Source organism: Protopterus annectens, chromosome 10.part0 (genome assembly GCF_019279795.1).
Source record: "Protopterus annectens isolate FY-2018-M chromosome 10.part0, PAN1.0, whole genome shotgun sequence".
NCBI lineage: Eukaryota > Metazoa > Chordata > Ceratodontiformes > Protopteridae > Protopterus > Protopterus annectens.
Genome location: NC_056744.1, coordinates 1,476,450,230 through 1,476,472,815, shown reverse-complemented (window position 1 = coordinate 1,476,472,815; position 22,586 = coordinate 1,476,450,230). Strand labels below are relative to the sequence as shown.

The window sequence follows — 22,586 nt, the reverse complement described above, 5'->3', positions numbered from 1 at the left end:
AGAAGCAGGGATCCCTCATAACATCCACCAAAGCTAGTTACAAACATAATATAGCCAAAGATGTCAAAGACAACGGCAAACGGTTCCAGAGCTTTGTGAGGAATCTAAATGGCAATGCTCAGAACTGCTCTGAACTACAACAGGATGGTATTAAATATACTGCTCCCAGGGATATTGCCAATATTCTGGCAGATTAATTCAGTGCCAACTGCACCCCCTCCCAACCCCAAAGGACCCATCTCAACACAGAAAGATTGCCAGATTATGGTAATAAAGGCCACATAGGTAAAAACCACACTCTAGTGAGGTATGACAACAGCAGCCATGGGACCAGTCAATATCCCAGGCTGTGTACTGCATGAGCTGCAAACTGAACTGGTACCTCACCTATGTGCCATGTCTAACCATAGCCACACCTCAGGCTTCATGCCCACTGTGTGGCACACAGCTACAGTTATCCCAGTGCACAATGGGGGATCCACCTTGGATCCTGGGAACTACAGCTGCAACAGTATGATGTGCCTGATCTGCAAGGCTATGGAATGTATTATCATGGAAATTAAAACAAAGACATTGGTAACCTGAAAACACTGGACCCTAACCAGGTTGGGTTTGTGAAGGGCTGACCATGTCACCTCAACCTGAATGACAACTGTGAATCCATCTCCAGAGCTGTGGATGAGGGTAAGGTGGTTCACACAGCCTATCCGGACCTCGCCAAGGCCTTCAACACCATCCTCCAGTCTGGAATCATAGATAAATGTATCAAGCTGGCCATTAATCCCTATGTCACCCGATGGGCTGCTAAGTGCTGTACTTTCAGAACCCACACTGTAAATGCAGGTGACACCAACCCCAGCCCCAAACAAGTGACAGTTGGAGTACCTTAGGGTTCAGTCTTAGCACCGTCCTTGTTCGGCATCTACTGCTCTAAAGTACAGTCCAACAGTAAGGGGTTCTGGAAAACAAAGGTCGCAGATGACTGCACACTGGGAGCCAATACTGAATCCCCACATGATGTGGATGTTCTACAGAATGGCCTTACAGAAAGACATGCTTGCTGCCTGAGCCATGACCTCAAGATCAATGCCAAGAATTATATAGTTATCCCCTTTGGGAAGGGAAATGTACCTGTGAAGTACCACATTGGTGGAAGTACACTAAACACTAAAGTGTGATAACAGACTCAGAAATACAGGTGGACAGTGGTCTCACCTTTGATAACCACATTGCCACAAAAGTCAGAAAACCCACATATGTGGCACACCTCCCACTAAGGGCTTTACATCCAGGAAAAGGAGGCCCTTGTCCCACTTTAGTCATCTCTCAGTAGACCCAGTACATACTACAATGGCCCATTACATATGTATCTCACAAGAGATCTGCACCAACTAGATAGGCTGCAGACATACCTCACAAAATGAATTACAGGCCTAAACCAGATGCCCTGTGCTGACCATCTGAAAATCATCCAGCTATACTCTGTCATGTATTGTGTTCTCAGAGGCGATCTCTGTTTAACATACCATGCCATGTCAAACCCACAGCTGTTGGACATGCTACACTTAAAGAATTCCAAACCCTCACAGCTACATGCTCCAGGGATCCAAATCTTGTCATCACAATGAACAATACATGCTGGAGGGATGTGTTCCTGACCCAGAGACTCCCCAGACTCTGGAATAGACTGCCCATACATGTCAAGCAGACTGCCTCTTTGGCCCTCTTCAAAAGGAACCTGGACGATTGGATGAGAGATAGGAAATTGACCCCGGGAATCATGTCAGCTGCCCTGCTAGACAGGGGTCCAGGGAAGTAAATATTGTGGGAAGACATAGCCAGGGAATTGTCATGTTTAGACATGTATAGGCCCTAGAGCCGATAGCCTAGTATCAACCTATGAACCTATGAACCTATGAACTACACTTTCCATTGCCCAACTTTGCCAAGGTTGCTGATGTCATTCAGTTTGAAATACACCTTTGGGGAAAGAGTAGCCCAACAATCTCCGTGGCACATCCTATAACTGCATAATGCTGTAGTGTGATATACTAGTTAGGTAGGAGTTCTATTCCTAGACATTGCAAGTGTCGAAGTTTGTGTGTTTGTTTGTCTGTGTAGGGAGCAATGCTTTTGAGGCCATTCACAGTCACTACAACCTCCATTGTCCCACTTTGTCAAACCTGCTGATGTCATTCACTTTGAAATACTCCTTTGGGGAAGGAATAGCCCAGTAATCTCCATGGTGCATCCTATAACTGCATAATGCTGTAGTGTGATATGCTAGTTAGGTAGGAGTTCTCTTCCCAGACATGGCAAGTATAGATGTTTGTGTGTGTGTTTGTTTGTCTGTGTAGGGAGCAATGCTTTTGAGTTCGTTCACAGTCACTACAACCTCCATTGCCCTACTTTGGCAAGCCTGCTGATGTCATTCACTTTGAAATACACCTTTACGGAAAGAGTAGCCCAGTAATCTCTGTGGAGTGTGCTATAACTGCATAATGCTGTAGTGTGATCTACTAGCTAGCTAGGAGTTCTAATCCCAGACATAACAACTGTGAGACTTGGTGTGTGTGTCATTCGTATCCTGTGTGGAGGTAGCTGTGAGTGCGTAACAACTGGACTCACTGTGGAGTGGGTTTTGCAAATTTCTTATATGGTGGGCCTATTATATGTCACAATGTACACCTTACAAGGATAACAGATGTCAAACAGCAGAGAGGCTGGGGTAGACAATCTATACCCCTACATGTAACATCAAGGCCTGGCGAACAATATAGGCAACCCTTATATTACCCAAAGAACACTCTCAACCCATGTCTCATACACAAACACACTTGGCTAGGCAACAACCACTATGTTGGTATTTCCCTGCATATTGCCCACAGTAACCATGGTGTGATTGCAGTGGACTACAGAGGGCATGGCACCCTGTCCTATCCCTACAATAGGCACATAATTGCATACAGTGCTCCTTCACTATGTTCTCCACTGGACGCCTGCAACAACTGTAGAACCAGCAAATGTAACCCACAAAGGACATACCATGCCTTATACAGATGCCCTGTATGGACAGATGCCACTGACACCAGGGAATACCTGTATCATGCTGTCAATGTAGGTGCAGGGTCAACCTGGTGTCCATTGCCAGTTCTCACCACATGAGGCCAGGAATGGCATATCTGATGATAATCTGTGCACACAACATACCACAGACACCCCAGGTACAGTTCTACATGACACAGAGCAAGCAGGTGGGATGTGTGCACATCCCAGACACCGTCCATGTCATGGACTATAGAGCACATAAATGGCAAGCATTGCACAGCACTGGCCACCCACAATAGCAACCCAGATGACTGGATGATGAATACAATACCCGCCTGTGTGGACCAATCCAGACACTACACCCCTGTGACTGACAGCAGACCACTGCCATGTTGCCTGATGCCAAGGTATACCTTTTACCTAGCATTGTACAGCCTTCTGGCACAGTTAACCACTAAACACCTGTGAAGCAATGCACCCATGCATCTCAGTACTGACAACGTGTGTCTGTGTGTGTGTGTGTGTGTGTGTGTGTGTGTGTGTGTGTGTGTGTGTGTGTGTGTGTGGAGTATAATGATTTGGATGCCATTCACACTCACTACACCTCCCATTGGTCTACTGAAGTATACCTTCTGAAGTCAGACACCCTGGCATACCCTTTGCCCATATATCATCCTGATAACCCCTGTGGTGCATGTGATACCTGTGTTGTACTGTATTGTGGCAAACTAGCTAGTTAGGAAGTATAATCCTGACCCTGCCAACTGTGATAATGTGTGTGAGTCCCTGAAAGAGTGTGACTGTGTCATCCTTGACACCTGTTCATGTGGACAGGCATGTGTACTACACCTACCTTATCCCTCTTTTATCACTGTTGCAGATGTCACTCACTATCGAATATACCTTTGGACAGCTCCCCAACATATAAGCTCTGTGGTGCATGCAATAAATGCATAGACATGTGATAGCAATACATAGTCAGGCAGGGGTTTTAAACCTGTACTGGTAAGTGTGTGACACAAGCATGCTTATGTATTACTCTCCCACCCCCTCCCTGTCTTACTTTATCTCTATCTGTCTCTCTCATGCCCTCTCTGGTGGATGTGGGGAAGTACACCAGCTTTGCTTAGGCAGCAGCTCGTGTTTTGTAAGGGATGCTCATGATCAGCTGATGGCCTCTGCACAAATTGCAGTCCCCCACTAGCTCATTGCATATGGGACAGCTGTGGTAACATTCCCATAGCCTATTTGCAAGGAAACACACTCCTACAACTAGGAACATTATGTGGGTGTTGGCCCTTTTCATTCACTGTGAGCAGGACTTCATGTCGGTGTTTGGTAAACAGCATCACAGATGGTAGTGGGATATACCTCTAACAACATACACTGTGGACACAGGCCAACAAACAGGAGGGGGATGTTACAGACATGACTCCAGAATGTAAGTGTTGCTTTTCTGCATTTGGAGTCATATTGGTTTAACAGGGTTTATGTGGATATGGCTGGTCTACATGATTTAATAACTGTCATTACACTGTTATGTGTTTGAGGAAACACCAACCTGTAGGGTTATCTGCAGACTGGCCAGTGTTTAGAGTCTTATGTGTCTTGTGTTACTCACAGTTCACCTAATCTTAGAACTGCAGAAGCATAGTCTGAGGATTGCAGTCAGTACATGGTGACAGCCATGAGAGTTACTAACTTCAAATCCCTCATAGGACATATGTCACAACAAACCCTGTTACAACAGTAAATGTATGAAGGTATCACAGCAACATGCCAATATTGGCCTAGTGTTTGTGGCTCCAGCCACAAGTCTGTCAACCTTTGTACATATGTCATGCAGTAAGGGGTTGTTATGTAGTGGCCTGTGATTATGTCATGCTGCCATTCCTGCCATCATTCCAGTGATGTTGTGGCCCTCACACATATTGTGGGGTAGGGTCCATATATATGTGGGCTTCAGCTGCACAAAATATGTGTGCCCTTCTGCAGTCCAGAGGTCAGTGTATGTAACAGTGTTATATGCCCCTGTAAGTCAGTCTATGGGAGAGGGGTATGCACCATATATAACCTAGGCTGTTACAACATGTGAGGGATATTGGTAGTAAGCTGCCTTAAGGTTTATGGCTGTACATTACCATACATTTCACCTTGGGAACATTGGTGGCCTAGTGCTTATTGCCATACAGACTGTTCTGTTTATCAGTGTGATTGTGATGTTTTCAGTTATGCATTGTTATGTAACAGATACATCCCATTGTGTCAACTTAAGTCTTTTCCCCTAATCTGCATTACTTACTGTTTATTGATTGTTATCCTCTTGCCCAGTCTGTCTTTACTGTTGTACTACTTGAAGGCCTTGGCCTGGACAGCGACATATGTTATGCTTTCAGATTTCTGTATAAAATGATCGGATTGAGAGTAGCATTAATCAGTTAGTATTTATTTCAAAGTCTTAACAGCCATATGACATGGCATATACAACTGTAATAGTACACAAATAAAACATTCTTATGTATGCAAACCTGTGTGTGGTGTCATATCATTTGACTTTTCTGTGGGTATATGTTTCAGGCAACAATTGTCTTTTGTATGAGTGACTCATACACTGTCCATTTGAAAAGGTGGCAACTGTAGGAATATTGGCTGTTCAATATGCTGTGCATCCTCTACATATGCATCTTCCTATACATATCTATGTGTGTGTATATATATGTAGTTACATATATATATATATATATATATATATATATATATATATATATATATATATATATATATATATATATATATATATATATATATATATATATATATATATGTATGTATCTGTGTGTGTGTGTGTGTGTGTGTATCTGCATATGTGTGTGTGTGTGTGTGTGTGTGTGTGTGTGTGTGTGTGTGTGTGTGTGTGTATGTATCTTTGGGATGTTTATTGCTTCCACATTGTACATTCCCTATGGTACCCAGACTGTACTGCATGATATGTTATTGATGCCATCCTGACATCATACAGGTGGGATGGATTACTGTTGACGTCTTGTGGCCATGTTGTGTAGGGTCCTGGGTATGGAACTTGCAACAGTTGGTAGTGTGTTGCAGGGCAGATCTGGTTGGCTGTGGGGGAGGGGGTGATATCAATACTTTAAAGAGGTATTTAGCTTAGGCCCCCTCACCCCCATTAACAGTGCCTTTGGTCATATATGTATTTGTTATGTTCTCTTTTATATCTATAGATATGTATCTGTATATAAACACACACACATATATATATATATATATATATGGGACCCGGACACTTGCGCGAATTTCACCGAAAGTCAAATTCGCGCTCACACATACCCGAAATTTCTGTTCATCGAAGCAGCAATTTCGGATATGTGTGAGTGGTGTGCCGGTCGCACTGCGGTGCGAGTAAGGGAATATTCCTTTACTCCACTGTAGTGTGACCTTGGAGTGAGAATATTTAAGTAGGAGCGTGGGGAGCACAGCCCCACACGTTGGATGGTGCAGGGGGGCAAAGCCCCTCTGGAAAAACATTTACTTAGTGGTTTTGTTTTTTTTTTTTTCCACAGTTTAACAGAAGTGCTTTTTCGATTAAAGCGCTTTCGTTAAACTGTGATCGGTTTATATGGATTCGGACACTTGCTTTTTTGAGCAAGTGTCCTACATCCATGTATATATATATATATATATATATATATATATATATATATATATATATATATACATATATATACATAAATATCGCACAACCTTCAACGAAGGTACGCCCGTTCTCGCATGTCTCCACGCAGACTCCATGCAGAAGACGCTCTAGCTGAGAATCGAACCGGGCAGCGTCTTACTGTGATTTAACATATATTTTAAAATGGTTATTTATGTGCTTTACCTGACTTGTTATTTCTCCTATTTATTTATGTCTTCTTAAGTTGATTACATGGAATTTTTTTTTTCTTGTTTAATTATTTCTTTCAGTAATGCATGTGTTTTATTATTTATTTCTCTCTAATATTTACTTAAATGTTGCTGTAATATTTGTATATGCCTTTATACTATTTTAATATATAGTACTTTATATAACTTTTTTTAATTTTTTTTATTAGATTATTTCAATAATGTTTTCCTTTCTTAATGTCCCCACTTTCACTTTGTAATGCATAGCTATGGAACTCTTTTTTTTTCTCATTTCTTATGTTTAATATGTTTTTTTTTTATTGTAGCTTTTACAATTATTGGTAAAGTAATATCTTAGTTATAGTAATACTTTGTCGGGTCCAGTCATCTGGGATCAAAATGACCGGGGACAAATCATCTGGGGCAAATCGTCAAGGTCAAAATGTCCTGTACCCTTCCATGTGGGGTCACATTGTGTACAGGGTCCAGTTATAACAATGCTACTGAAGGAATGCAAGCATTTCATGGTGATCATGCAGTGCTCTGTGGCCTTTCAAGGGGAAGCTACCAAGTACATGCATTTATCTTATGTGGGCCACACTCAACAATGGTGCCTTTAACTGGACTAAAATAATGGCTACAAAGTTCAAAGAATCCAAATTATCAAGAAATAAGTATTTTTGCCAAATATTTTAGGTCACTTTTTGTAGTCTCTTACCTTTAAGCTTCAGTTCTGCTTCCTTGTGACCCTTGATCTAGTATATATCACTGTGGTTTATTTTCATTATATTGATAACTTAGAAACCTAATGAAGATTACTTATTCATCCAACCTAGAATTTTAATGGTCACTTGATTTTAACCCAAGATTGATCTTTTGTAAGAAACTGATTTGTTATATCACTTTTCAGCCTCAAACCATCACACACAGTGTGTCTAATTGCCATAGGTGCCTTGTGAATGAAATGGGTCATAGAGCAAGTACTGCCCAATGGGTGTTTGTAGATGTACACTCTTCATCGTGGTGGCCAGATGTCTGTTTAGTATGACTTATCACAACCCTGTTGGGACACTATCCATAGACAGGGGTCTTTCATGTCTGCTTGGTGCTCAAGATGTTAGTACAGCTCAAGCCATGAGGTAGGACCTGCAATCTAGTAGCTTCATATAATAATAAAGGCTTATTTTGATGGCAATGTTAGCCCTTATTTGTTTACTATCATCAGTTTCAGAGTCTCTATTTTTGAGTGCTTTAGGAATTTAATTACCAGGGAGAGGGTGGTTACCTGCTTTAAATCTATCTAAACATCTTTCAGATTCATAGCAGTTCAACCAACTACAGTTAGTTTGTGCTAATAGCAGGGAAAAAAGACTACAGGTTTCTTCATATAAATATTTTACCAATTAACTTGAATGCTTTTCAGCAATGGTTTATATACTGACTTAAAACTGAATCATCTACACTAGTTGACTTAGAGTGACTCAAATTTGGGCAACACAGAGTCTCTTTTAAACTTTGAAATGCTTAAGTTAATTCAGACTATCACTGCTATACTTCAGAAGGATTGCAGTTTAAACTTGATCTTCCATTTATGTGTGGTCCTGTCAGAGCTGATGGCAGAGATTTTTTTTTGTGGTCATCCACTGGGTCTCACCAGTGGCTCTCCTTTCTTCACCCAAGTATCCTTTTCATTCCTGTGTAATAACCCTATAGCCCACTCTTTCTCCTGACTGGAGGGCCTATTCAGCCCACTTGCTTCCTAGAGAGGGGAGATAAAAGTAGTAGTAAGTACAAGGACCAGACTTCCAGTCTTGTGGAACATTCCCTTCCCTCTTAGAATGTTAAACCCTTGCTGTAGTTATGTAGAGGTCTAGTAATTCTGCCAGCCATAAGGAGCATGATTGCCTCTGCCTACATGTTAATTCCTAAGCCCTAGATAGTGCATGTTCTATAGGCTCATGCTGCATGGGTTCTATACCCAGTACCCCCTTTAGGTGTCACCCAAGAGGTGAGCCAGAGCCACCACCCTCCCTCAAGGATGTGAGAGCTGAGAACAGCCACTATCACCCATCTTCCCTAGCACTCTGTCACTATGAGACTGTTTTTTTTCTAATTCTGTCATATGATTTACTTCAACTTGAAGTTTTATTTAGTTAAATCATATCCAACATAGAAAGCTGCAAAATATATTTGTGAGTCACCTGATTTCCATGTTGGTGGAGTACCACCTGGAGTGCAGGGATGGGGATAATCAGCATTTATTGCTGATTATCCTCAGCCCTGCAGTGGTACAGCAGTAAGTGTTGCTACCTCACAGCAAGAGGTTCTCTGGTTTGATTCTTGTCTGGGGTGCCTTCTGTGTGGAGTCTGCATTCACATGGGTTTCCTCCCACACTCTAAACACATTTGTCTGGAGCATTTATATTACATTATCTAACATTTACAAGTTTGAATACCATATGGATGTCACCATATGATTGAACTCATAAATGTTCTAAAATGCAATAAAAAACAAAACAAACCCACAAAAATTAACTCCGAACGTCTTAAGCAGGGGGGCAGGCCCCCTGCATCACCCACACCCCCACTACTTAAATATACCAACTCCAAGATCGCATTACAGTGCAGAAAAGGGAAATCTTCCCATTCTGCTCTGAAATGGAGATCTCCATTGACACACTCGCACATCGGAAAATTCGAACATATGGTGCCGACCATATGACATTCAATTTTTTCACTGTGTGATAACTTGATATAGGCCTTGCCTGGAGTGTTTCTCTCCAAGCCTCTGCTGAAAAATGGGCTCTGTCCCACTCACACTTTCCTTGTAAACAATTTTAAATTAAATAAATAAAATTTGGTACTGGCTTGTAATCAGGGTATCACAAATGCTCCTGATCAGTTCATTCCAATTCATGTGGTTTTATCAGGAACACTGGTATCATCATGAGCTTCATAGTCACTGGAAACTATGATGGAGGTTGCAGTACCAATGTGGATGATCAGGACAAAACTGGAGAAGATGAAAATTATTTATACTCTGAAATCACCCAAAAAAGGCAGAGTTCTTGACAAGTAAACCTCAATGGCTTTGATTCATCCAATAATGCTTTCCTGGATCATGTCTTTGTAAACCAGAAAGCTGCTTCTGCCTCATTGAGTCTTGCTGTTCATTTCTTTACTGATGAGGTTGAATAACACAAGGCTTAGACTCTCCATTAGGCCTCTAATTGGCATAGCAGTGATCTTATATAAATTTCACAGAACCTGTATAGGTAAGAGTGTCATACCTACTTTACTGATGGTATGAGTCAATCCTGAAACTTGCACATGACTTTTATTGGACTAGACCTTGGTTCAGCTAGATGGATGCTATAATATTTGGAGGACCTTAATGCAGGCATTCTCGAAACAGTGTGTTTTTGTCAATGAACTAATATATTTCCAAAATAATTAAAGAATATCATTACTACATCAAAAAGCCATCTCTGGATCTGTAGAGGTTGGAAAAAATCCTCTACATAATTAACCACTTCTTTGTTGTTAGGGTTATAAGGAAAGTTGTTTATGCACTGTTCAGATCCCTTTTGACTTGCTATGTCCTTGTATTTCTAGTTTCAGGAGTTGGCACAGCACTGTAACTGACATTACTGGAGTAGAACATAAGCTTCCAGTGGCCAAGGAGCAATAATCCTATTCTACTGTGGTCTTCCTTGCTCTCTTGAAGGCAGCTGATCTCATGAACCATGTGGTATTGATATAGCAGCTGCATTGCTGCTAAGTTCTCCATACCATAAACCTCAACTGCTCTGCCTCTTATCTCAGAGGACACTCCTATATAGTTGTCTTGGGAATTACGACTTTTTGATGTACCCCTACAATAAATAGTACCAAAGACCCTGAGTTGGCACCACTGCTGTTCATGATGTATATGCTACTATTTGGGGATATCATCAGAAGGAGGGGTTTCTGGTATCACTGTTGTGCTAATGAATAAATAGCTCTACCCCTCCTTCCCTCAGAAATAGAGTCAGCTTTTGATACCTTTGTAGATTGCTTAGATGCCATTCTTAAGTAGATGAAAGGCAGACATCTGAAACTCATGCCCAACATTTATACAGGCTATGACCATTTATGTGACTGTATCGTCCTCCTCAGATTCTTATCTTTTTCTGTAATTATTAACAAAGGAAATAACGGTGGTTTGCATCAAAAGTTCATTGTATAGATGTAATCCTGGATAATATACTGCCATTAAAAGGCCAAGGGAAAGCATTGTTTAAAGTAGCATGTTTTCATCTCCAAAACATTGTTTGTGTCAAGCATTTTAATCCACTACAGGACATCACAATGGTCATTCTCGATTTGGTCTCTTCATATTTGGTTTACTGTAATGCACATTACCTGTGACTCTGGAATGGAAACCTGGACTGCCTCTAGTCGATCCAGATATCTCTGCAGCTAGGCTTTGATGTTTCAACCCCTTCATGTCCACATTATACCTGTGCTGTGGAGTCTGCAATGGCTGATACCCTCATGGAGAATGGCATATAATGTACCAAGCCCTGCATGATCTGGATTCCTGACAGTCTAAAAGGACTGTAGTTACTCTACCACCTTTTCACCACTTCACTCAGGTAATGAGGGACTGCTTGCCATTCCTAGAATGTGATTAGAGATGTCTGGCTGATGTTCTTTTTCCTATAAAACTCCCCTCCTGTGGAGCTCACTACCTCCCCATCTTCAGAAGTATACACCTGTGACCAGCTTTAAGAATAAGATCCATCTATTTCATAAAGGCTTGTTTGGAGTATTTCAAACCTTTTAAATATTAATACATCTTGTTTTGTATTTATATCTTGTCATAGTACTTAATTATTGTTTAGCTTACATTTTATTTCTGTTTGTAATTATCTTGATTCAGTGCTTAGGATTAAACACTCAAAATGTGACTTGATATTGAAATCTGACATTTCAAATGGGTTCACATATGGCATTATGCTCTTTCAGAAAGAAATTAATGAAGGAAGGTAGGAGTTTCATGCAGGATCGCATACTCCACTGACACTTTTCTGAGAAAATTACTGAAATAATGGCAATATTTCATTTGGAATCACACACTGTACTAGTACTTATGAAATTACTAAATACATTGTATAAGTGTTTGAAAAGAAGTTAATAAAGAAGTTCAGGTATTTAACAAGTAACCACATAACATAGTTAACCTACTAACTGATGAGTTCTAAATTACTTCAAACTGTTGATCCAGACTTGCTGACTCAACTTCCCCATCATAGATAATCACTGAGAGTACAGCTTGGTAGTTATAGCACAGGATATGGTCCCCCCTCCTGTTTGTGTAGTCACAGAGATGGCACATAAAAGTAAAGAAGATTGAGGTGCAAAGCCCCCCATTGTGGGGCTGCAAGGGAGCTATCCGTAATACTGTAATATAAGCAAATTTCCCTTTGTTTTTTTTTTTTTTTTTTGCATAAATCTGGAATTAGATTCTTTTTTTATTCCAACCAAAGCTTCAAACAATTTAATTGTAAATAACTAGCAGTCATGCTAGACTACGTAATGGAGCCATTTAAACATTAATGGATTTTTAACCTTATTTTTATGTAATTAAGTTCATACATGATTACTAGGCAAATGATCCTAGGAGGCATTTTTAAGAGTAGAAATGCTTCCAAAAATGCATATGACAAGTTTTGATACCCTAGGGTTATTTTAATGGAAATATGTAGATTTGGGCATGGGTTAAAGCACTTAAAGGCAGCCTCCATCTATTAGAGATATAGGTATCAGGCCAGTTATAACTTTCCAATGTCCAGCCTACTGGTCTAAGCTACACTTGAATTAGGTATGGGAAGAACTCTGCTTCACATGGATGAGGAGCCTGTTCAGAGAAGGGGTAGTTTCTCAGAGACATACTTGTCTCCCCAGCATGCCTTATTTATACTGCAGATGAGGTGTAGGTGCCTAGATTGGATAATTCTGATGCTATTTGTTTTACAGATATACAACAGGTCCATCACAGTGGGTCAGAGGATACTTTGTAGGCTGTAGAAGTTTGAGTATAGGGATAAGGCTTTGAAGAGTCAACATAAGATATCCCATTTTTATCCTGTATTTTTTTGCTGAGGAACATCTGTGGATGCTCCAGTTGCAGCATGTGCTTGTTCAGGTAAATACTGAAGGGGGCATTGTACTCAGTATTTAGTTTGACAAGGGCCAAGTACAACAGAACAATGGCATCATTGGACTTTGACGACATACCCCTGCTTATTATTTACACAACACAGAATGATTTCCCTACTACCACAGACACATGATGGCCAAATTCCAGGTTACTGTCATAGGGTGGGTGGGAGGATAGCATAATGGTTACGGTGTTTACCTGGCAAACACAAGGTGCAGGGTTTGATTCTCACGTGGGGTAATTGGCTAAGCTTAAAATGGCCCACAAGGGGCAATTAGCCTAGTACTAACCTATGAACCTATGAACATGTGTTTCCAAATCCCTGACCACTGGGTCAGCTTGTAGTAGAGTATTATCAATGTGGTAGCTTCCAGTGTAGCTGTCTTCCCAAAGGATACTATTATTCCATTCTTGACACTGAGTTTTAGACCATGCTCTGGCACCAATTATTGGTCTGTGTCATGCCTTCTTGATGGGTATTTGTGCCATTGGGTGATTCTATGACAGCACCTAATTTGAATTCATCTGCAAACTTGGTCAGCCAGATGTTCTTAATGTTGGCCTTGACTTCAGGGAAGTTAATTCCAAAAAGAGTGGCTCAAGCAGCAATCCTTGAAGAACTCTGGTACTGACTAGCCTTTTTGTTGAGGTAGACTTCCCTTTCCTAACTTCTTTGATGATATCTTTCACCCAGCTGGCTATCCAGTGTGTGACACTGTAGTTTACACCTAATTTTGTGAGTTTGTCTACAATGCCCAAGAGAGTCATTGTATCAAATGCTTTGGCCAAGTCAAGGTGGTCAGTATGTACCATTTTGGCATTGTCCTGCTTTGGTGACCTGTTCAAAGCAGTCTACCAGGGAGGTTGAATAAGCATGACCTGTCTTTGATGAAACCTAACTTTATCTATTACATTGCCTCTTTTTATGCTTGTTTTGTTTATAGGCTTTATAGTGTGTTATGTTTGTGTCACGTTACTTTAACATGCTGCTCCAAGGGAATTGTGGTAGAGTTGATACCTACTTCTTAATCTAACATTATCTTTCCTTTTCTTTGCAAAATTATGAGGCACAGCCCATGGTCCACAATTAGCCTTCCTTATAGCTCTGAATTTGTCATAGTTTACAAATTGATCTTCAGTACTATCAGCCCTGTCCTGAAGTCATTCTGCATCAAAGCTATAGAGACCTGTCTCTTACCAGGGATGAGGATGGATAGCATTTCCTTCCAAACCTTGTACTGTAGAGGACCTTTGTATATCCCCATAGTCAGATCTTCAGAAATCAGTTCTGCAGCATCAGTTTTTACTTCCTGACTATCTTTGTTCCTGGAAACAGAGAAAAAATAATATGAGTTTTTGGACTTACGGTGTGCAAAAAAGAAAAAAAAGAGTGAAAATAAATGATGTCGCCTGCATACCTTTCTGTTTCACTTTTGAGGCTCTGCATAGAAGAGAATAACATGATTTTAATGTTATGTACCTTTTTGGTGATTTGATTTCAGTGAAATACTTGCTGAATGAACATGAATCTACAAAATGACAAAAAATGACCAAACTGCACCTTTTCAGATTAGAAATAATGAAAGTACATGACTATAAGCATTGACATATCCTGAACATAAAGAACAATAAATATCAAAAGCAAAATTCATGGTGCCCTAAATCCATAATTGCATTTAATTGTGATAAAATACCAGAATCCAACATTATCTGAATCTATATGTTCTGACATTCCAGTCTCTGCATTTTATCATTTGTGTTCTTTTTTTGATATTCAGCTACTGTCCATGCTACAAGCCAACATTCTGAAAATGCCAAAAAAAGGTATTCTGGTTAATATCTTCAGTAATTATCTAAAAAAAAAATAAATCAAGAATAAATTTGGCAATATGGGATGAATGTTCTAAATCACAAAGTTTAATGAAAATAACGACTATCTTCATCTGAGAATTGGAAAATCTGCAGTGAAGCTCACATCACAAGAGACAATAGTAATAACTAAAGAGGAAATTGATCCTGGAATACTGATACCAGATTATCTAAAGATAACCATGGAGTGAGACAAAGCAACAAATAAGGTTAGCAAATTGTAAAGTTTGTACTAAAATACACTGCAACTAAAAAATGAAAAGTGATTGTCCGTTTTTATAAACAGCTGCTAAGACCACATCTGCAGATGTGCATACTATTCAGGAAACTTCCTCAACCTAACAACATAAACAGGAAAAACACAGCTCAGAAGTGGGATAGTGTGGAGGAAGACAAGAAAGAGCATACAGTTTCATCAGAAACCCCTTAAATGGAGACTAAAAGAGCATTTATTTTCCTATAAAAGGGAGTCCAACAGATGCCATGGCAGAACATTTTTAGTATATTAAGGGAATCCAAGCATGCACTCCAAGTGACTTCCAGCTTTCATAAAAAGTGATTTATGAGACCAAAAGGACTCAGGGTGAGGAGGCAGTTAAGAAATGTGGAAGCATTACTTCACAGAACGGGTAGAGAATGACTAAAACAGCCTTTCTGAAGATGCAATAAGATCAAAATCGTTACTGAACACAAGAATACATTGGGCAGATATAAGGCCATCCTTACAAATATTGTGGAGACCAAAAACTTACACAAGTGGAACATGTACATTCTCCAGGTAACAGTAGATAATCCAGGTGAAATATATATTTCATAGGTTCATAGGAGATTACTAGGCTAATGGCTTAAGGCCCCTTACAAGCCTAGCCCAATATAATGCAATTTTGCCCAATAAATTAAATGAGTATTTTACAGATTGCCCCTGTCCATAAGGGACAAGGACACTGCCCCCAGGTGTGAATTTGTGATTCTCCATCGATCTAAATTGCATTTGAAGAGGATCAGGGAAGGGCTCTGCTTAATGTGAGTAGCAAACCTGTTGAAAAGAAGGGGCAATCTCTGAGACACATATCTGTCTCTCTAGTGCATTTTGTTTGAGTCATTGACTAAGTTTAGATCCCTTCAGGTTACATCATGTTGTCTGACTTGCAGATGTGTAGCAGCTCCATCAGGGCTGGATCTGTAAGCATCTTGTAGGTCAGACATAGGTCACCCCTTAATAGTCTGTAGGAGACAGAGTAAAGAGATCGGATTTTTAGTCTAGCCACATAGTTCATATTGTTTATACCCTGTATTTTCTTTGTGAGGAACCACTGAGGTCCCTCCAGCTGTTTTAATTACCTATTCAAGTACATGCCAAATGGCGCTCTGTACTCGAGTATTGGTCTAATGAGGGATGAGTACAGTGGGACTATAATTTCCATGGATCTGGATGCCATACCTTTACTTATAAGTTGTGCTACATAAAAGGATTTCCTCACCACTGTGGACACATGGCAGTCAAAGTTCAGGCTACTATCTATCTCATACCTTTCAACCTCTTAGAGCAAGAAATCTGGACAAAGCCATAAATAAAAGTGGGCAAAGGCCCCAAAATAGGGACAATTGTAAATATTGCTCTTAAAAACATAGAAAGTTGAAAGAATAACAGGTTTTGCATTAGCATGCATTTTCTAAAGGGTTTGAAGTTTGAAATTTAAATGTCTGTCATTATTTTCTAACTTCAGTCTTTAATGATTTGACACTAATTTGCCAGAAAAAACACAATTTTATGAAAGAAATTGACCAAAAATATGAGGCAAAATTCTGGACATTCTGCAGAAATCTGTATATTTCAGAGGTATGATTAATCTGCTTACCTAGATTTCTCACCTCTGTGTCCACTCTAAGGGGAGTGCTGTTGATGTTGTAATTTGCAGAGGTATTTGACTTCCCAAAGGTATGATGATGCATTTTTGTTTTTGTATTTAGTTTTAGGCCATGGTTCTGGTGCCAATCATTTGTCTGATCTAAACCCTCCTAAAGGATATCTACATTGTTGGGGCATTCAGTGATTGCCCCTAGCTTGCAGTGATTAGCAAAATTTGTCATCCAGAGTCCTGATTCAAGCTGTTTAAACAGTAGCCTGCAATACTGTCAGACCCCACTGAAGCCATGTTTTCAGCTTTAGAGAGTGCAGTGACAACCTGTTTTTTTGGTGATAATTGGTTGTGGAATGATAGAGGGTATTTTTTTGGTGGAGAAGTGGGGGGATGAGGATGTGAAATTTGAGCTGAATTTGTCAGCCAGCAGATTTTCTATGTCTTCCTGCCGAGTATAAGTGATACCAGCTACACCTAATTTCACACATTGTTGGGTGTTGCCTTTAAAGACCGCAGGCATAACTGAAAAATGCCTTATGGTCATCCTTAGCTTTGAAGGCTATTTCTTCCTCAAATTCTGCTTTCAGAGACATGACTAGTACCCTGATTCACTTCTTTAGACTAACGAGGGACTTATTCCCCTGTTGGGCATATTCCCTCTTACTTCCCAAAAGGATTTTCTTTCTTTTGTTTTACAACCTATTAATACTATGGGTCTGCCAAGGTGGCTTGTTTTTGCTGTTTGACCTGGGTTTATTTTGGTCTGGTGCTGCTGTTTTTATGCAGTTGTTTATACAGACATACAGGGCTTTTGTGTATGTCTTTGCATAGGTTTCCGTGCTTTCTGGACTTGGGGAGCTTTTAAACTAGCTATGCCATCCCTTGAGTTAATTTACCTTAGAGAAGCTCTTAAAGTTTTTGAGGTTAGGTGGAGGGACTAGTTTTACCATTAGTTTAAAGAAGACCACTTTGCAATCTATCATACTACTGCAGACATAACACTGGGGTGGGGCTGCAGAACTCTCCCATATTTGTGAATGCCAGATGTAGGATATTTGTTTTCTTAGAAGGGAGTGTAGACTAGCAACTCAAGGGCATTTGAATTTACAAAGTCACGATATCTTGTATACCTCCCAGTTAATGGAATGGTATTGGGCTGGATGGTGAGTGATTCTAGTAACTTCAGGTATGATGTAATGGTTTCCTGGATCATATTGGGTGACCTGTAGCTAGCAAGAATCTTCTTCTTCTTCTTTCAGCTGCTCCCATTAGGGGTCACCACAGCAGATCAACTGTTTCCATTTTTTCCTGTCCTCTGCATCTTGCTCTGTCACACCAACCACCTGCATGTCCTCTCTCACCACATCCATAAACCTTATCTTAGGCCTTCCTCTTTTCCTGTTACCTGGCAGCTTCATCCTTAGCATCTTTTTCCCAATATACTCTGCATCCCTCCTCAGCACATGTCCAAACCAACATAATCGTGCCTCTCTGGCTTTGTTTCCAAACCTTCCAACCTGGGCTGACCCTCTAATATACTTATTCCTAATCCTGTCCATCCTCGTCACACCTAGTGCAAATCTTAACATCTTCAACTCTGCCACGTCAAGCTCTGACTCCTGCCATTTTGTCAGTGCCACTGTCTCCAACCCATATAACATAGCTGATCTCATAACCCTCTTGTAGACCTTCCCTTTCACTCTTACTGGTACTCATCTGTCACAAATCACTCCTGACACTCTTCTACACCCACTCCATCCTGCCTGTACTCTCTTCTTCACCTCTCTTCCACACTCACCATTACTCTGAACTGTTGATCCTAAGTATTTAAACTCATCCACCTTCGCCACCTCTACTCCCTGCATCCTCACCATTCTTCTATCCTCCTTCTCATTCACACACATATATTTTGTCTTAGTCCTGCTGACCTTCATTCCCCTTCTCTCTAGAGCATATCTCCATCTCTCCAGGGTCTCCTTCACCTGTTCCCCACTCTCACTATAGATCACAATGTCATCTGCAAACATCATAGTCCATGGGACTCCTGTCTGATCTCATCTGCAACCTGTCCATCACCATTGCAAATAAGAAAGGTCTCAGAGCTGATCCTTGATGCAATCCCACCTCCACCTTAAACCCATCTGTCACTCCCACCACAGACCTCACCACTGTCACACTACCCTCGTACATATCCTGTACCACTCTTACATACTTCTCTGACACTCCTGACTTCCTCATACAATACCACAACTCCTCTCTAGGCACCCTGTCATATGCTTTCTCTATATCCACAAAGACACAATGCAACTCCTTCTGACCTTCTCTGTACTTCTCCATCAACACTCTCAGAGCAAACATCGCATCTGTCGTGCTCTTTCCTGGCATGAAACCATACTGCTGATCACTAATCCTCACCTCCCTTCTTAATATGGTAATGGATTTTCCCATGGTTAGTTGGACATGGAGTATCTCAAGCATATCATACTGTTTGACCAGCCTTGAGGTGTGCTTATCATTTATGTAGCTAGATACAACTACACTTTAGCTCTTTCATTTTCAGTGGGTGGTCAAAATGTAAGAAAAGGCATTATAGCCATGCACTGCTGGAGTACTTTCTGTGGCTTTGAACCACGTTTCAGTAATTGCACAGACATCAGCATTTTTCAGGGTGAGGAAAGCTTCCAGGGAGTGCAGTTTTTTTTTTGTTGAAGCTCCTAGCACTGAGCAGTACCATCTTTAGCTTGTCCTGAAAAGCTTTTGTTATATTGGAAGGTTTATGTGTTTGGCAATAACTGAAAAAGGCACTATAGGGGTGGACAATGTTTTCTCCAATATCTGAAAGCCTAGAGGTGACAGATGAAGACCATCCCTGGCAAAGCAGCATGGCCTAGGGTTACAAGTATTGGATTTATTTGGAATGACACCAGTAGTTAAGCGAGTTGTTAAAGTCAATCATTGTCTGCTGGTATTGTGGCATAATCCTTGGAGATGGTAGAATACTGCTCAATACTAGGCTCATATCAGCCTGGGACACATATTCTGAGAGTTCAATCATGTCTCCATTATTATAGTCCAAGGAGATACATCTCAGGTCATTCACACCCACGTGGACTATGACTGCTGGTGTCAGCCGGGTTTATTTAGATTGAAGTTAGATTTCTTCTTTTAAGTATTCTGTCTATAGAACTGATTATTTATTTATTTTATTTATTTATTTATTGACACTGATTACCAGGAAAATCTGACTGGGCTAGAAGCCCATTTTTAGTGGAGGTCCAAGGTAAGAACTCCATAAACAGAAAATGTACACAACGAGTATAAAATATACAAAGATTGCAATAAATTTTACAAATACCGATATGAGCAACAATGAGAAATACTTAAATGATATACAAATTATATAATATCAGGATTATAAGACTAGCAGAGGAGGTAGCAAAAAGAACAATTTAACACAAGTGAGGAAAACCAGTAAGTAGCTCTATGAAACCTAGTGACTGAAAAGTGACGACTTACAATGGTGAGAGAGAGAGAGAGAGACAGTAAGATAAAGAGGTATGATACTACCAGTAGGCAGGATGTTGTTAAGCTGAAAAAAAGATAATGTGAGTAAAATCTATGTTAATGTAGTGAAGAGATGATGCAGTAAAATGTTAGTCTGGTTGAGAGCATTTGTATGGCCCCAAAGCATTCAGGAGCTGTTTTAGTTTTTTGTTGAAAGCACTTCAGATTGTTTGTTTTAGGGGCAGAGGCTGGAGTGCCACTGCTGGTGAAATAAGTGGAGTATAGTGAGTCTCCTGCACTGCTGTTTGACTTGCTAGTGGTCAGTAAGAATTTGCTGCTAGAACGTAGATCTCTAGGTGGAGAGTAGTGTTGGTGGGTGGTCTCTAGTGATGGGAAGTTGTTTGGTTTATGCACCTACTTATAGGCTGTAAGTAATTGATAGTAGATTAAGTGATTTGATAGATGAAGCCAGTTTGGTTGTTTTAGTGTCAGGCAGTGATGGATTGTGTATGGTAGGTTGGGTGTGAATTTTGCTGTTTTACAATACCATCCATCAAGTTTCATTTGTGTGTAGATTTGTAATGATAGAAAGTGTATAAAGAAGCGATGGAAGGAGATAAAATGATGCAATCAATTTTCTAGCTGAGTCTGTGAGGTAGGGTTTGGCATAGTAAAGGAATCCAAGCTTATGGTTATTTATTTATTTATTTTTAATTTTGATAGTTTGTGTAATATGTAGATCATACTTTAGATTTTCACCTGTGAAACAATTTTGTCTGGGGTACCATTTTTACTATTTGCCGAGGTAATGTTAAAAATATGTTTCTAAGCTAAGATTTGTTTCAATTTAAATCACATCAGTTTGGTTTTCTTTGCATTTAGCAGTAATTGTAAGTACCCCGGGGCCAAGATTCATTGGAAAAAAGAGATTATCGGGACATTTCATGCAGTTTTGGAAGATTTAATTCTGTGCATGTAAGGGCAGCATTGTTTGTGTATTAGACAATGATAGCATGTTTGGTTGCTGGGTGAAAAGTATTTGTAAAGATGTTAAACAGGTGCACCCCAACTGACAAAGATAGGAAGAAGGAGAATTCCTTTTCTTATTTTACAGCTTGTTCTCAGTTAGAAAGTAGCTATGGAGCTTGGAGAATGATGACTGGGAGAGGTCTTAGGAAGAAAGTTCATGAAGCAGTTTTTGGTGAGAGACTGTTTCAAATGTCTTGGACAGATCCAGAAAAAGAGAGGAAACCAAGTGCTTTGCATTTCTGTTGAGGTGTATGGTATTGGTGATACTAAATGATGCTGTTGTTGTTCTGTGTTAAGGTTGGAAACCATGTTGTGTGGTGCAAAAGAGATTGTTATCTATGAGATGTTTGATGAGTTGAAAGTGAATGCATATTTTCCAAAATCTTTGAAAAAGGTGATATGATAGCCAAGGGTCTGTAGCTAGAAACTTCTGTAGAGGGCCCACCTTTATGAAATGATGTTATGTTTGAATTCTTCCACAGAGAAGGGACATGGTTTCTTTGATGGAGTGGTTTATCAGTATGGAAACAGGGTAGGCTTGAGCATTGGCAGAAATTTTAACATACTCAGATGGAAATTTGCCTGTGGATAGAGCTGTAGTTTTCAGCTTTAAAAGATGTTTCTTTATCATTGTTATTTGGAAAGCTTGAAAATAGAAAGTGATTTTCTAGCAGTCATGGCTAGAAGGGACAGTGAGGGAAGTGGGGATTAAATCTGAATAAGGAGAGGCTGATTGGGTGAAATGGGTTTTAAATTGATTCAGTATTAATACTAAGTTGTTGCTTGTTGCTGATGAGGGTTTAATATATTTTAATTGAAGACCAGAACAGTTTGGGATTGTGTTGATGCATATGCTGCAGTTTTGTAAATATTTTTTTGTCTGCTTTAATGCTTTGTTTTGATAGATTTCTAAGGTATCTAAATTTCTGCCAGCAATGTTGTACTTAATTTTTGGACACTGTTTTTCATGTTTTCACTCTGAGCTGCATGAGTTGCTTGGTCTCTTATTTTAGCTATGTATTGGGTTGTGTCTAACCTACGGATTCAGGAATGTTGTGTCTGCATTTGTGGCCAGGCCAACAATGTTGACAGTGCATGTGCAATGAGCGCCAAGGCTCATTAATAATGCACACAGCCAGGCAAGTGTCTTTAATAATGAGCTTCTTGTT

The 22,586-nt window shown here is 40.1% G+C and overlaps 1 protein-coding gene and 1 long non-coding RNA gene across 2 annotated transcripts in view; one reads left to right on the top strand and one right to left on the bottom strand.

Annotated features, from left to right (window-relative positions):
• Window positions 1-14,594, bottom strand: part of LOC122813666 — a 98,894-nt gene extending 84,300 nt beyond the window's left edge. Inside the window, exons 1-2 of the long non-coding RNA XR_006366719.1 lie at window positions 14,572-14,594; window positions 14,386-14,479 (exon numbers count right to left, since the gene is read on the bottom strand). This is a non-coding gene — a long non-coding RNA (uncharacterized LOC122813666). The remainder of the gene's footprint in view (window positions 1-14,385; window positions 14,480-14,571) is intronic.
• The window catches only part of LOC122814310 (zinc-binding protein A33-like), a 324,956-nt gene that overhangs the window by 273,124 nt on the left and 29,246 nt on the right, over window positions 1-22,586 (top strand). The window contains exon 3 of the mRNA XM_044086896.1: window positions 14,932-14,977. Within this exon, the coding sequence (XP_043942831.1) occupies window positions 14,932-14,977 (46 nt within the window). The remainder of the gene's footprint in view (window positions 1-14,931; window positions 14,978-22,586) is intronic.